General features: G+C 34.7%; 2 protein-coding genes across 4 annotated transcripts; one reads left to right on the top strand and one right to left on the bottom strand.

The window, feature by feature from the left end:
- The first annotated feature begins 9,047 nt into the window (after positions 1 to 9,047).
- On the top strand, positions 9,048 to 10,302 carry LOC122314821 (F-box protein AUF2). The gene has a single exon (XM_043130433.1). The coding sequence runs from the start codon at positions 9,149 to 9,151 to the stop codon at positions 10,190 to 10,192; it is 1,044 nt and encodes a 347-aa protein (XP_042986367.1). The 5' UTR covers positions 9,048 to 9,148; the 3' UTR covers positions 10,193 to 10,302.
- A 1,160-nt stretch (positions 10,303 to 11,462) lies between these two features.
- On the bottom strand, positions 11,463 to 14,345 carry LOC122316918 (transcription termination factor MTERF6, chloroplastic/mitochondrial-like). Of its 3 annotated transcripts, XR_006244322.1 has the most exons (3): positions 12,884 to 14,345; positions 11,977 to 12,131; positions 11,463 to 11,867 (listed from the first exon to the last, which is right to left on the bottom strand). XR_006244322.1 is itself a non-coding variant. In XM_043133765.1 (2 exons), exon 1 carries the CDS (start codon positions 14,085 to 14,087, stop codon positions 12,918 to 12,920), a length of 1,170 nt encoding a protein of 389 aa, XP_042989699.1. In that variant the 5' UTR covers positions 14,088 to 14,345; the 3' UTR covers positions 11,463 to 12,131; positions 12,884 to 12,917. The 3 variants fall into 3 exon arrangements, 2 of the variants coding, with proteins under 2 accessions (XP_042989699.1, XP_042989700.1); XM_043133765.1 differs by having other exon boundaries at positions 11,463 to 12,131; XM_043133766.1 differs by lacking the exon at positions 11,977 to 12,131.
- Positions 14,346 to 15,985: the final 1,640 nt, after the last annotated feature.

The following is a 15,985-nucleotide window of genomic DNA, read 5'->3' as shown; positions in this document are numbered from 1 at the left end:
AGTCTTGGGACTCGCTACTCTTCCTCTATTGTGGCTTTTTCTCAGCGGCTACAAGCCAAAAATCACGAAGTTGAAAAGCTCAAAGAACAAATTGTTGTACTTCAACAAATTGTTCAAGAGTCTCACACAAGGGAAGGAATCATTCGGCAGAAGAATAAACAGTTGAAATCTTTATTAGATTCTTCATTCCGCTTGCCGGTTCCCATGAATAAGAATGACATGATATTGTATGAAGAGAATGAGCGTCTCAAACATGAGGCTAAGAATCTCAAATTTATGTAAAAGTATTAAAAAAAATCTATCTCTATTTTTATTGACTCTGGTCTATCTTTTAAGAGATATTCATAGCATGCATCATACCTATTTCTCTTCTGATCATACATAATCTATCTTCTGGTAAAGGTTTTGTGAAAATATCTGCTAACTGATCGTGTGTGTTTGTGAACTCTAACATTATATCACCTTTTTGCACATGATCTCGAAGAAAATGATACCTTATTTCAATATGCTTAGTTCTAGAATGTTGTATTGGGTTCTTTGAAAGATTTATAGCACTTGTATTATCACATTTGATTGGAATGTGATTATACATGAGTTTAAAATCTTCAAGTTGTTGCTTCATGTAGAGAACTTGAGCACAACAACTACCCGCAGCAACATATTCTGCCTCAGCAGTAGATAGTGCAACAGAATTTTGTTTTTTACTAAACCAGGAAACTAATGCATGACCTAAGAAATGGCATGCTCCACTAGTGCTTTTTCGATCTATTTTACAGCCAGCATAATCTGCATCTGTGTAGCTGATTAGATCGAAAGATGTGTGCTTAGGGTACCATAACCCTAGGTTAATTGTACCACTAAGATATCTAAGAATGCGCTTAACTGCAATTAAATGTGATTCTTTTGGAGATGATTGAAAACGTGCACATAAGCACACACTAAACATAATATCTGGTCTACTGGCTGTTAAATATAATAAGCTACCAATCATACCTCGATATATCTTCGAGTCAACTGGCTTACCGGATTCATCTTTATCAAGTTTAGTTGATGGGCTCATTGGTGTTCCAATTTCCTTAGCATTTTCCATCCCAAACTTCTTCAGTAATTCCTTAATATATTTTGATTGATTGATGAATGTCCCACTTTTTGCTTGCTTAATTTGCAATCCGAGAAAGAATGTAAGTTCACCCATCATGCTCATCTCAAATTCTTCCTGCATAGTCTTAGCAAAAACTTGACACATATTTTCATTAGTAGCACCGAATATTATATCATCAACATAAATCTGAATCAAAAGAATATCATCATTTTCATATTTAATGAAAAGAGTTGTGTCGATTTTTCCTCTTGAAAAACCTTTTTCAATCAAGAAACCACTGAGTCTCTCGTACCAAGCTCTAGGAGCTTGTTTAAGTCCATATAGTGCTTTTGTGAGTTTGAAAACATGATTTGGGGAAATATGATTTTCAAAACCTGGAGGTTGCTCAACATATACCTCTTCATTTATAAAACCATTTAAGAAAGCACTTTTAACATCCATTTGAAAAAGTTTGAAATCTTTATAACAAGCATATGCAAGTAGCATTCGAATAGCTTCTAATCTTGCGACAGGTGCATATGTCTCATCATAATCGATTCCTTCTTCTTGATTAAAACCTTGGGCTACAAGTCGAGCCTTATTTCTAGTAATGACTCCAGACTCATCTTTCTTGTTTCTAAAAACCCATTTTGTTCCAATAATAGTATAATTTTTGGGTCTAGGAACAAGTGTCCAAACATCATTTCTTTCAAATTGATTCAACTCTTCTTGCATAGCTAGAATCCAAGATTCATCAAGAAGTGCGTCATCAATATTTTTGGGTTCAATTTGAGATAGAAAAGCAGTATGATTACAAATATTTCTAAGAGATGATCGAGTACTTACACCTTGTGAAGGTTCTCCCAAAATTTGTTCCACTGGATGATCTTTCACAAATTTCCACTGTTTGGTTGCATCTTGTATTAAATTTTGATGATCTTTCCTGATGGCTCCATGTTGAACTTCCTCTATTGCTTTCTCTTTGTTGAGATTGAGACTTTCTGTGTTATTTATACCTTCTATTTCTTCATCAATAGATTTCTTGGAGAGTGGAGAATTAGATTCATCAAATACTACATGCATAGATTCTTGTACAGTTAAAGTCTTTTTGTTGAATACTCTATAAGCTTTACTATTAGTAGAATACCCGAGAAAAATACCTTCATCAGATTTTGCATCAAACTTGCCTAAATTATCTCTGTCATTCAAAATAAAACATTTGCATCCAAATACATGAAAGTAACCAATGTTGGGCTTTTTCTCATTCCAAAGCTCATAGGGGGTTTTATCTAATTTAGACCTTAACATAACTCTATTTATAACATAACATGCAGTACTTACCGCTTCGGCCCAAAAATAACTAGGCAAGTTGTTCTCATTGAGCATTGTTCTTGCCATCTCTTGAAGAGATCTATTTTTCCTCTCTACTACCCCATTTTGTTGAGGAGTTCGAGGAGCAGAAAAATTATGAATAAAACCGTTTTCATCACAAAATGTTTCAATATTTTTATTAACAAACTCTTTTCCCCTATCACTTCGGATACTTGAAATAGTATAGCCCTTTTCATTTTGAATTCTCTTGCATAACTTGGTAAAGGCATTATGTGCCTCATCTTTATGAGCAAGAAAGATGACCCAAGTATATCTAGAGAAATCATCAACAATAACAAATGCATAATATTTTCCTCCTAGACTTGCAACTCTATTTGGTCCAAAAAGATCCATGTGTATCAGTTGCAATGGTCTAGTAGTGGAAATATGTTTCTTAGTTTTAAAAGAAGTTTTTGTTTGTTTACCAAATTGACATGCATCACAAATTTTGTCTTTAAGAAAATATGTTTTTGGTAAACCTCTCACAAGATTATTTTTTGAAAGTTTGGAAATAAGTTCCATGTTGGCATGACCTAATCTTCTATGCCATAACCAACTAGTTTCATTTTGAGCTGACAAGCAAATAGCATCTTGTGAGGTAATTTCTTCAAAATCAATTGTATAAACATTATTGTTTCTAAAAGCAATAAAACAAATATTACAATCATGATCATTCAAAATAATGCATTTATCCATTTTAAAAGTAACTGTAAATCCTTTATCACATAATTGACTTATGCTCAAAAGATTATGTTTTAAACCTTCAACAAGTAGAACATCTTCAATTATGAGAGAAGATTCATTACCAATTTTACCTATTCCCACGATCTTCCCTTTCGAATTGTCTCCAAATGTCACGTGTCCTTCTTCTTTAGATCTAAGATCAAAGAACTTAGTCTTGTCTCCCGTCATGTGTCTTGAACATCCACTATCTAAAAACCACTTATTTTTGCTTGTGGATGACTTCATGCATACCTATAAAAACAATTAAAATGATTTTTCTTGGTACCCAAGTTCTTTGGGTCCTTTATTTATTAGTATTAGAAGAAACAAGATTTTTAGGTACCCATATGGCCCTAATAGTCATTGTATGATTTCTTCTAATAGGACAAGTATGATAATTATGACCATTTCTATTACAAAAATTACAAATAGCATGTGACATATATGAAAAACTTGAATGATTATAATAATATCCTTTTTTGACAAAATTATTTTTATGAAAAGAATTTTGAATATTAGTCTTTGAGGTAGAATGATTATCAAAGAAATTTTTATAAGGTTTGTATTTTTGTTTTGGCATATATCCCAAACCTGCCTTGTCAAAAACACATCTTTGACTACCAAGAAGTTTTTCAAAATTTCTTTTTCCATTCGTAAAGTTTTCAACAATATTTTCTAAATCGGTTTTCTTCTTATTCAATTCAAGATTTTCATCTTTCAAAATGATACTTTCTTTTCTTAAAATTTCAATTTCGTTTGTTAAAGAAGAATTTTTCTTTTTCAAAGCAGTATACTTTATACCCAATTTTTCAAATTCCTCATAAATCTCTTCTAAAACATTTTGCAATTCTTCATATGAAGGATTTTCAATATTATCAAGATTTGTTACCTCAATGTCATCTTTAGCCATAAGACAAAGATTTACTGATTCTTCATTGCTTGCTTCACTATTTGAGCTACTTGAATCATCATCCCATGTAGCTTTCATTGCTTTCTTGCCCTTGTTTCGATCTTTCTTTAGCAGAGGACAATCTGGCTTGATATGACCAGGTTTATTGCATTTATAACAAATTAAAGTGTCGTTTTTACCTGAATCTTTCTTGGAAAACTTTTTGAAAGATTTCCTCGGAGGAGTTCTATTTTTCTTCAAGAACCTCTGAATTCTTCTTGTTATCATCGCAACTTCTTCATCTTTATCGTCATTTTCCTCATCTTCATCACTTTCACTTTCATGAGGAACAGCTTTAAGTGCTAAGCTCTTCTTTGGCTTTCCTTCTTCTTCTCCTCTTTTCAATGTGTACTCATGGGTGATAAGTGACCCGATGAGTTCATTGACTTCGAGCTTCTTGAGGTCTCTAGCTTCAAGAATCGCTGTAACTTTTGATTCCCAACGTTTTGGTAAAGAGTTGAGAATTTTTCTTACTATCTCCACCTTGGAATAAACTTTGCCAAGAGCTGTCAAGCTGTTTATGATGTTAGTAAAACGAGTGTGCATACTAGAAATAGATTCATCATCATTCATCTTAAACATTTCATATTCATGAGTAAGAATATAAATTTTTGATTCCTTGACTTGCGAAGTTCCTTCATAAGTTACTTCCAAGTTATCCCAAATTTCCTTTGCCGTAGCGCAATTCATTATTCTATTAAACTCATTTCCATTAAGAGCATTATATAATAAATTCATAGCAGTTAAATTTAAAGTATAAAGTCTATCGTTTTCACGATCAAACTCTTCTTCTTCCTTTTTGACCTTTACTCCACCAACCACTTTTGTTGGAATATAAGGTCCATTTACAATACATTTCCATATTTCTCTACCTTGAGCTTGAAGAAATATTCTCATTCTAACTTTCCAGAATGAGTAATTATCTCCACAAAAGAGTGGAGGCCGACTACTAGATTGACCTTCACCAAATGAAGCTGCAATGTTAGCCATAAGATCTTAACTCAAAAGATAGTTAATCTTATAATAGAGCTCTTAGCTCTGATACCAATTGTTGCCCAGATGACTAACACAAGAGGGGGGTGAATTGAGTTGTATTAAAAAAAAATAACAATTATAAATCAAATATATAATATAAAATATAAACAAAATATGAAATAACAATAAATATAAGGAGTAAGGGTAAGAGAGAAGCAAACTCAGTATGTTAACGAGGTTCGGCCCCACTGCCTACGTCCTCGCCTCAAGCTACCCCTTGAGGATTCCCAAATTCACTATTCAACCTCCTTCAGGTGGAGATAGAAACCTATTACACCTTTGAACAACACCGCTACAAAGGATCCGTGTAGAACACCCTCTACACTTGCAATCACCTTACACGTGGTGATTCAACTATTCCCTGTGTAGAATACTTTCTACACACACAAGGGTTATACACACCCTTTTTCTGATACAAAAGCTGATAGTGGGTAGGTTATCAGAAAACACTCCTCAACGAGTGAAATAAGAACAATACAGCGCAAGCTATATCTCTCAAAATGAACAAGGATTAAGGCTCAATGTTTAGAGAAGAGAGAATGAAAGCTTTGAATGAATGTTGTATGCTCTTGGTGTTGTAAATGTGAAGCTCTCAAATGATCTATTTATAGGCATATGAGACTTCATATTCAAATTTAAAAAGATTCACATGTCAAAGACAACATCATTCACTTTTTCAAAAAATTCAAATAAAAGGTTCTTCTTTTTCAATTGTCAAAGACAACATCATTCACTTTTTCAAAGAATTCAAATAAAAGGTTCTTCTTTCTCAATTGTCAAAGACAACATCATTCACTTTTTCAAAAAAATCAAACCTAATCTTTTACTTTTGGCATATGACAAAATGAGCACACTTTCATTTTCAAAAAATTCAAACCTAATCTTTTACTTTTTGTATAAGTCTAAAAAAGCATCAATCACTTTTGAAAATATTCAAATAAAACATGCACATGTGAAAGATGACAATCAATCATCTTTAATATTTTCAAAGTTCAACCATTTAATCAAGGCATGCACATGCAAAAGATGACAATCAATCATCTTTCAAAATTTTCAAATTTAATTTTCAAAAATATTCATGCACATGTGGAAAATGTATTTTAATGCTTTATGATAAAATATTAATTTTGAGCATTAATCCTAATTTCGAATTTTGAAGAGATTTACAACATTACTCTATAATTTTAATGTGAACTTGTTCCCTTCTTGCTCATGCTTGTTTCCTTGATGTGCTTGACTCCATTGTGTAGACAACTTGAGCTTGAGACTTCTTTATTCTTTGAATTCATTTGTTATCATCAAAATCCATGTGTAGATTTATAATCACATGAAACTTGAAATCTTGAGTTCAACAAGCGACATGCCATGAGGATATACATGTCTCTTTTTTTCATGGAGAGAGACACAACATTAGCATCAATACCAGTATCTCCATTTACTGACTTGGAGCCACTTGCCGAACCAGCTCCTTGTACTAGCCGTTTCACCAGTCGCTAGAATCACTGCTGACTTCAGGGGGTGATCTGCCCTTCCACACCTTGTGTAAACCAATTTCTCCACCTCAAATCTGACAAGATTTGAAGTCCTACTTCCTGATATTGCTTTGATGAATTTACCGTAGAAATGAATAGTACCTCACTAAGTCAGTTCCCAGAAAGATTGGAGGGTCACAATGGACACACTTAAAATTTCCAATCTCCTAGACAGAACCTCCTTAGACTGTACGTATCCACACTACCACACCAAAGCTCCACCCCACAAAAAGAACATAGTGGCTCTGATACCAATTGTTGGAAATTTGGACCTCCCAAATTCACCCCCCCTATGATCTACCATTTGCAGGAATAACAAGAAAAATAGAGAAATAATAACAACACAAGAAATTTATGTGGAAACTCCAAAACAGGAGAAAAACCACCAGATCCAGAGAAGAAAATTTACTATGTGAAAAATTGTTACAATCACACAATTTTTCTCCTCACCACACCCACAAAGCTACCCCACTAGTAAATCTTTAACTCTACACCTCTTCCCCTATTATAAGGGCTAATAGAGGAATTTAACTAAAGTCAAAAGTTACTAGATAAGCTTTCAACTGGTGCACTTAAACTAAGAGGTTAAGCCTCTTATTTATAACCCATGAGTCTTGCCTCTTCCTCACTCACTACCAATGTGGGACTTCAAAGAGCAAAACTCAACATATCGTACCTTATTAACTTTTGTAGAAAAATTGGAGTTGTCAATAATCTCTGCTTGTTATTATTCCTTATGCAATCTACCATGAAAGCAGGCCTACAAAGTGTTCTTGTTGAAGTTGATATTTTTACCTGAATTGCAAAGCTTTTTGCAAATGTGAAGATGAATTTGCTCTATTCTATGGGTAGACGAAGGGAATGGAGGATTGCTCTGTTTTGTGATAGACGAAGGGAAGTGTGGGAGAGATGATATGTGGTCGTTTGGTATATGAAATGCACCGTTTCATTTGACTAATGTGGATGTCGGATATGTGTTGGTTCCCTAATCGGTTGCAGGTAGACTTCTTTTTACTCAAAATTCTACACTAACCGACATATGGGTTCCGATTAATTTTTTTAATTTAATGATTAAAGACATATTTTTTAGTGATGTTATGAATTTAAAAAAAAAAAATTAATATTTAAAAATATAAAAATTAAATAAATAATTCAAAAAAATTAAATAAACTTTTTATTCTTCTCCGGACCGAGATCTTGCTATCCACTGCTCTTTATTTATTAGAAAAGCCTCGCGTGGTCAAACTACCATATATGTACAATTTTCCCTTATTTTAATTTTCCTGACATTATTTTATATTTATGAAAGTCAGTGGATAAGCTTCAAGAATCTTGTCCAACATTATATTACGGACTGCACCTTCCTCGTGTTTCAGGAAATCAAGAGCCTCTCCAGGCTCCAATAATGCGATATGTAATTTATATCGAGTGTGTTTTGTATAATTATTTTTATATATTTTATTAATATAATTTATCTAAATATTTATTTATATTAAAAAATAACACAATTAATCAATAGATTTAGTAAAAAATACATAAAAGTCATTGCAATTAAAGTTTTTATATTTAAAAACATCCCACGTCGGATTAATGCGAAAAACGAAATGGTCCTAAATCGCCTTGGTCCAATGCCAACTCACCGTACTAACGTTTTAACATAAGGTTAATATTTTGGTACGAAAAGTTATATTTATTAGAAATAAAATTATTTAAATGACATAAATAATATACTCTACATACTAATTTAAGAATAAAATAACATAAAATACTAAGTTGCCCCATGTTGTTATCTCCTTAATTTGACCGTATATTTTATTTTACTAAATAGGTAAAAAAGTGATTACTAATAATTTTATTTACTTTTTAAAAAAAATGCTTAAAAATAGTTTAAAACATTTTTAAAAATATATATAATTGCACTAAAGATTAAACATTTAAAAGAAATCCCACTCTTATCAAGTAGATGGTCAATCCAACTTTTTGAATTTGCGTATTATTTATTGGTGTTATTTAGATCTTTAAATAGTATTAAATATTTAATAATTAAGATAAAATAATATTTAATAGATGTTATAAAAATTATTTTATAAGTCTTATTTTTTTCATTCTAGAATTCGGTCAAACTCTTGAAAAAAAATTGCAAAAAAAAGTTAGGTCTAATAGTAAAAATTAATTGTAAAATATTTAATAAATAAATAATATTTATTATTGTTAATATATAATCGTCGTATAATTATTTTAATAAAAATAATACATATAAAATTTATATAAAAAAAATTAAATTTTTTAATAATGTATCTCCATTTTAAGTGTTGCTCCACGTATTACTTTATCCGACATTACTCTGATTTCTCGTCTCCCAAGTCCTGCTACTTAAAGGCTAAAACAGAACACACAAACGTTTCTACGTTTCCAATCTCTATCCTTTGAGAGCAGCTTTCTGACCCATTTCATAAAATGGACGGATTCGATCGAATCCCCGATGCGCTCGTCCTCTTCATCTTCAACTCCGTCTCCGACATCAAGACCCTGATCCGCTGCCGGGCAGTCTCCAAACGATTCAATTCGCTCGTCCCTCATACCGAGTCGCTCCTGCTGAAAGTCGACCGTGTCGTTTCTTCTGAATCTGGCAACACCGACGCGGCTCTCCTCACCTTCCTCCGATCGATCCTCAAGTCCTTGCACAACCTCCTGTCGCCAAAGCCCCACCCGATCCAGACCCGTTCCCTTCCGAACTCGCCCGCCGAAATCCTCCGCGGGTTCGAGAAGATAAAAAACCTCGAGATCGAGCTTCCGTCCGGCGACCTCAAGCTGGAGAAAAAAGCCGTCGTCATGTGGAGGGCCGAGTTCGGGAGTACTCTCAGGAGCTGCATCATCTTCGGGTTTCGCGAAATACGAACTTCGCAGTCGCCGATGACGCGGATACCAGCTGACTTCTTCGACGTGGACTTCGCGGGAGGGCTTAAGCTGAGAGTGGTATGGACAATAAGCGCACTGATAGCGGCGTCGGTAAGGCACTATTTGCTGAGGGAGGTGGTTAAGGAGCACGACGAGTTGGAGAGGGTGGTTTTGAAAGACAGGGAAGGAGAGGGGATGGTGTTGATGGACAAGGAGGGGCTAAGAGAGTTTGCGGAAGGAGCGGAGCCGCAGGTAACCGACAACACGGAGGGAATGGCGGCGGCGCAGGATGGGTTGGTGGGCGGAGAGGCGGAGGGGGAGGGGATTTGGGAAAGAATTAATAGCGGCAGGACAACGGTGCCGAGCGTCAGGATGAGAATGAGACACATGCAGAAGCTGGAGCTGAAAGGAGGAGCATGGATGGACGGCGCGACACTTGTGATGGTAAGGCCCACGAATTCAAACAAAGCGGTGGAGGAGGATGAGGTGGACAAGATGGATGCCGAATTGGCTTTGGAGGCTTTCGGGGGAGGGGTGTATGGAGAAGCTGTACAATCTCTGCTCAATACTCGTGGCTACCTCTTGGAAATGAACTCCTTTTAATTTTTATATTTTAAGAGTTTTGAAACGAGCAATTTTTAATCGTCTTTGGTAATACGTTTTGTTAATTAACTAAATAAATAAAAATATTTAAAATATAACAAATTAAGTAGTACGACAGAGATGATAAATTGGGAAGGAAGATCATAGTCTTTAATTTGTTCGTTTCTTATATATGTTCGTTTCTTATTTTGTATATGCATTTGCATAAACAATGTGGATGCTTTTTATTATGTTTGAAATGAAGACGTCCCCAGTGCTATTCATCAAAATGGATTCAATCCCTCGCAATTTTTATCTGCGAAGTTTGCCCCAACAGGTGGTAGGAGTAGGACCCCACAAGGGTTTGAGAGTCTGAGACCCACCCACCCCACCCACGTCGCGCTTTCCTAATTTGAACGGGGAAGATTCCTACCAACTACCGAATGGATCACATGCCCAACGTTAATAATAGAATCTGAAGGAAGAGACACAGTTTACATTCAAGTTGACTGAGATTGGCTTGGTCAAACGAGGATGTTGATCAAAATTTAAATTATTTGTATAAAAATGACCTATATTAGATTGGATAAATTTAAAACATTTTAGATTTTTACTATATTGATTGGCTAAATATAGAAAATCACTTTTATTTATTAAAAATTAAAATATTATTTTCTCACTCCTATACTTTCATTTCACAAATTAAAATATTAAAATATTCTACACTTTCATTTCACTAATTAAATATTAAAATATTCTATACTTTCATTTCAAATGATTAAATGACCTTTGAAAATAGGTTTTTTTTAATATTAATTTATAATTATTAATAATATTAATTTGTAGCATTATAAAATGTGATAAAAATAAATTTTTTAAAAAAATATTAATCTAATAATATTTTATTATTATATAGAGAATGAATGACTGACTTAATGTAGGGATTGAATTTAAATGAAATAAGTAAATGTAAAAAGGTATTAATATTAATTAAATTTGAAGATGAATTTGACCAAGCCAATAAGGATGTTACGAAGGAGAAACCTTTTTTTCCCCTAACAAACCGACGAAGGAGCCAGTCCAAGGAGTTCAATACACTGCGTTTTACTTGCTTAACATCAAGGAAGCATTTGTTGACATACAAATGAAGTTATCTTGCACATGGGGACGATGAGGCTTTCATATCCCTGAACCAAAATCAGATAAACAAACATGTGGCGGCGATATCTTGTAAGACAAGAAGGCTATTAGCCACGTCCAAATGCATAATTTGGAATGTATGGTCTTCCAATTAGAGAAGGCAGTGATGTGTAAATAATTGAGATGAAACAATATGGATGAGCTGAGCTCCAAAGTACATGGAGTACACTACAACTAATGCTCTCGGACTCCATACACTACCTGTGAAGCCTTGGGACGACAAGCAGGAGAGATTAAGATGAAGGCTGCAAACATTTGGAGTTGAATCAGGAAACAAATAGCGAATCTAGTTGCTACTTAAGGAGGAAATATTGGTTCTGATATCGAACTGGATACCAAAATTAACTGAGTTCATCCCAATGAGAATTGATTTATACAAGGAATTTTATTTCTAGATTCATTATACACCATCTACCTATCCCCTCCAGCAGCGTAGATATTACTCCCAAAATTTGGTGCATATGGTCCCGATTGAATGCAGAGTCAAGGTTGTAAACTGTAATGGTAATAGCACACAAGTCATTTGAGATATCGATAAGGTAGTAAGATAATGATGGAAAGGGGCAAATGAAGGAACAATCCAACTTGTACGGAAGATGGATCACCTTTGAACAGAAACATAGAAGTATATCAAGACAGTAAGCTCACAGAGAACGACAACAATTTAGCAAAAGAATCATCCCTAGTTAGAGGAGATCTCATTCAGTACAAGGACAGTTCTCCTAGTTGCCAACTTGCCACGTTGTAATCCTCTATAATCCTACAAGAAAAAAGCATTAAATATCAAACAACTGAAAATTGCTCTTCCTCATGAAAGTGCCCAAATTGAAACTTCAAGACTAGAGTATTTTCTTAATTCTCGTGTGTTTGCTCATAATAAAGCCACAGCCTCTCAAAACAGCTCACCGAGTCACCAGCATCTATTCATACAGCGAATGATAATTACATTAATGGGCTTTCTAAATGTTTACACACCCTGTGCTTCAGTTAAATGCTCGCTATAGGGGTCGCATGAATAATGAGTGTTCTGTACCATACATATGGCATTATATAAATAAGAAAATTTTGCATCCTGCAGTACACATTTCATTTGGTGAAATTTGTTTATATAAAAATCATAGAGACAAATGCAAACAAAATAAAATGAAATAACGTATAAAGTAACCAACTATATAGATGCCCTCCTCGTGCAGCGATAGCTCTATTTGAACATAGGGCCCATATTGAAGAAATTGCAGAAAACTAAGCATCTATTTATAACTGAAATTGACCAAAAGAGATTATGAAAGTTATCTCGTCGTCTTTCAGCTTAAAATAAAATTATAGAGAACAAGGCAGAGATACTGCTTAAAAGAGGATACCTAATTACACATCATCATTCTAATCTTTGTTGTTTACCGATCAACAAAAAATTATTCTAATTTTTTTTATGGCTCTTCCAAAACTGAACTCGCCATGCATGCCAATTATAAGCATTACTAAATGAATTAGCCAAGACATCAAAGATCATACATTGATTTGAATAGCGCCCTCCTGAAGATGTTCATCACTGTAGGCATCCAATTGTGTATGAACCCCCACCAGCCTCATTTAGCTCCGCAAGTTCTTTTGAATAAGGAAGTACAAATTTGTTTAAGAAATTCTTCTCGGGGATTTTGCAGACTGTAGTTAAACGAGGTTTCCTTTTAAGCACATTTTTCTTTTCCAGAATCTCCAAAACTCGTAGACGGGGTTTTAACCTGCGCTCAACGCTGCAAATAAGCAATTCTGGATGGTCAACAATATACGAGATATCTACGTTCCGGGCGCTAAACAGGAGCCCAGTTACCTCCTTAATTTTCCTCTCGGATATGGCAAAAACCTGAGGCACCCTCCTAAACACATCAAGAATATCTTTTTCCGAAAACCCCAAACTTCGGAAAAGTTCCAGCTTGAGCTCCCAATTCTCTTCTGACATTGAACTCACTGTCCGAATGGCAGAAAGAAACATCTTAGATTTTCTATCAAACCCCATTCCATCAACCGTTTTAACGAAAGCCTGAATGCTCTCCGGCTTATGCAGAAAAAACCTCGGGAAATTAAACAAATATTTTACGATCTGCGAAGAACTAATTTCGCAATGCATCAGAAATTCAATATTGGGCATCATAGTCTTATCCAAATCATGCTTCAAAAACCACCCTGAAGACTTTAAGACCCTAACGATGTCTTCATTGGAACCCAGAATACTCTTCAACACCAAAATTGAGGGTCCAATCTGATTACCGGCACTCCGAGTGAGAATCCACGGGTCACCGTATACAATCTCGGCAATGTCATCGGGTGCAAAGCCCAAATCCTGGAAAATTTTGATTTTGGGTTTGATGGTAACGGCAAGTTTGGCAGAGAGAACCTTGGGTATTCTCTTAACCACATGCTCGATATGGGTCTGGGAGAAACCGCACTCCTTGAAGAACGAAAGAACGGAATCCGCCTTTTCTGGATTTCTCAGGTAAGTAAAGGCTGATGAAGCTTTCAGAGCAGCTTCAGGGGAGAATTGGTGCTGATTGATCAAGTAGTCCAGTACTGTTACAGTGGATGTTGATTTCTTGGGTTTAGAGGAGGAGAAATATAACACAGAGATTGAGCAGGAGAGAGTTGGGGTTTTGTGGAGATGCGGCAGAGGGTTTTGTAGAGAGAGTGAGACAAGGCTTTTGCAGATTCTTATTAGTCTCATCTCTACTCCTAACAATTCTTTAGTGAAGGGAGTGTTGAAGAAGAAATCATAGGCATCTGATAGTAAAATTGTAGTATTTAGAACTCGAACAATCCAAGCTCACCTCTTACACTTACAGCAATGCGAACCCCGATAAGCTTTTCCCTCCATACTAAGACGAACCACTTCGTTGACATTAGGGTTTTGGAGCCGACACCGCAGCGCCATTTTCAGAGCTGTTGTCTTTAACTCGAGCTGTTGTTGTGATGGGCGGTGCCTCAATCAACACGTTATCGATTCAAAATGGGGCTCCACAAGGCTTCGCCCCATCCCATGAATCCGCTCGAACAAAGGACCAAAATTAACGGGCCTAATTTACTGGGCCGAACATGACTTTTCTTCCTTCGGCTAACTGAATTGGGCCTAAATATCTACATCTTTTCGTATAGAAATATTGTGTTGGTGTATAAATTTATAAAAAAAAAATGATAATATGAATTGTAAATAGGTTTACTAAATGTGATCGGTTATAAATTTTTATTTTTTCAATATTTAAGAATGATTAAAAAAAGGAAAAACAAAAAAATTCTATAGCCTAGCACTGCTTCAATTCACTCAAAAGATTTTTCTTGATCGATGCTCAAGAGATCAAGCAATCAACGGTGAAAGAGTGTGAAGAGCTTACAAGGAAGATTCTTAGAAGCCGAGGTTGAATTTGGAAACTTAACCGAGGTTGAATTTGGAAACTTCCCCGATTGCTAAGAAAAGTATAAGGCAGTTGCCTGGTTTTAATTTCCTTTTAACAGTTTCATCTCTGATGATGATTCTATCCTATGAGCTATTGATTGTATTTGTTGATAGAAAATAACGTATTAAATAAAAGGAGACCGGGAAGGGAGAAAAATGAGATTTTGTGAGTTTGTGAAAATCAAACCAAAATAATAATAAAATTAAATTCTTGGTTTAATATTATTTTTAACAAATTTTCTATTATGTAGTTTTACAATTAGTACCTATTTTTATTTATTTTTTATTTTTTTATCTCGACAAGTGTATAATGTTAGACTAATGAACAAAAGAATTCTACTTCTTTTCAAACCTAAGCACTGTTGGGGTTATTACACATCGGTTGTGGAAGAGATTAGTAGTCATTGGTCAGTTTATAAGTATGAGATAAAGTCTCATCTCTTGAGTTTTGTATTTGGGGTTGAGAAAGACCCAAGACCACCTAACACTGGTATTAAAGTTTAAATTTATTAAAAACCTCAGGCTAACTCAACAGTCTATAGGAGAAACAGATTATAACTGCTCCAATCCGGTGCTTAATGTGTAAGGGGGAGATTGTTGAAGTTATTCCATATTCGTTATGGAAATGGCTGGTGGTCAGTTTATAAATGTGAGAAAAAGTCTCACCTCTTGAACTACTTTTTTCGATTAAGAAAAGTTCAAGACCACCGACAGACACTTCACATAATAGATATAGATAAAATAAAAATTATTATCATTATTAAATTATGGAGGCATGCAGTATCTTTTTTTTTTTTTTTTTAGGCATGCAGTAACTTAATTCATTAAAAAAAAATGATCTCAAGAAACCGTACTATAACTAAGATTTAAAAAGGAAAATGATGGGACATTTAGCATCTGGGTCTCGAAATCATATGTTAACAATGGGCTGCATAAAGAGGCAATGAGCAAAGAATATTGGTTCCTTTAATTGTGGATGATCAATGCAAAATGGGTAAAGCTGGGATTGTCGATGTTATACGTTAGGATAATTGAAACACGTTATTTCCTTTAATTATTACTTTTTCCTATTAATTTCTTCAACGCCACCAAGAGTCCAAGACATCATCAGCTTTATGCAACGGTTAGGCAAAGTGTATTGTTTTTGGTGTGTAGGTGGGAGCTTTTGACCA

Source organism: Carya illinoinensis, chromosome 7 (genome assembly GCF_018687715.1).
Source record: "Carya illinoinensis cultivar Pawnee chromosome 7, C.illinoinensisPawnee_v1, whole genome shotgun sequence".
NCBI classification, from domain to species: domain Eukaryota; kingdom Viridiplantae; phylum Streptophyta; class Magnoliopsida; order Fagales; family Juglandaceae; genus Carya; species Carya illinoinensis.
Note: the sequence above shows the minus strand (reverse complement) of the source record. Positions and strands in the feature narration are given on the sequence as shown.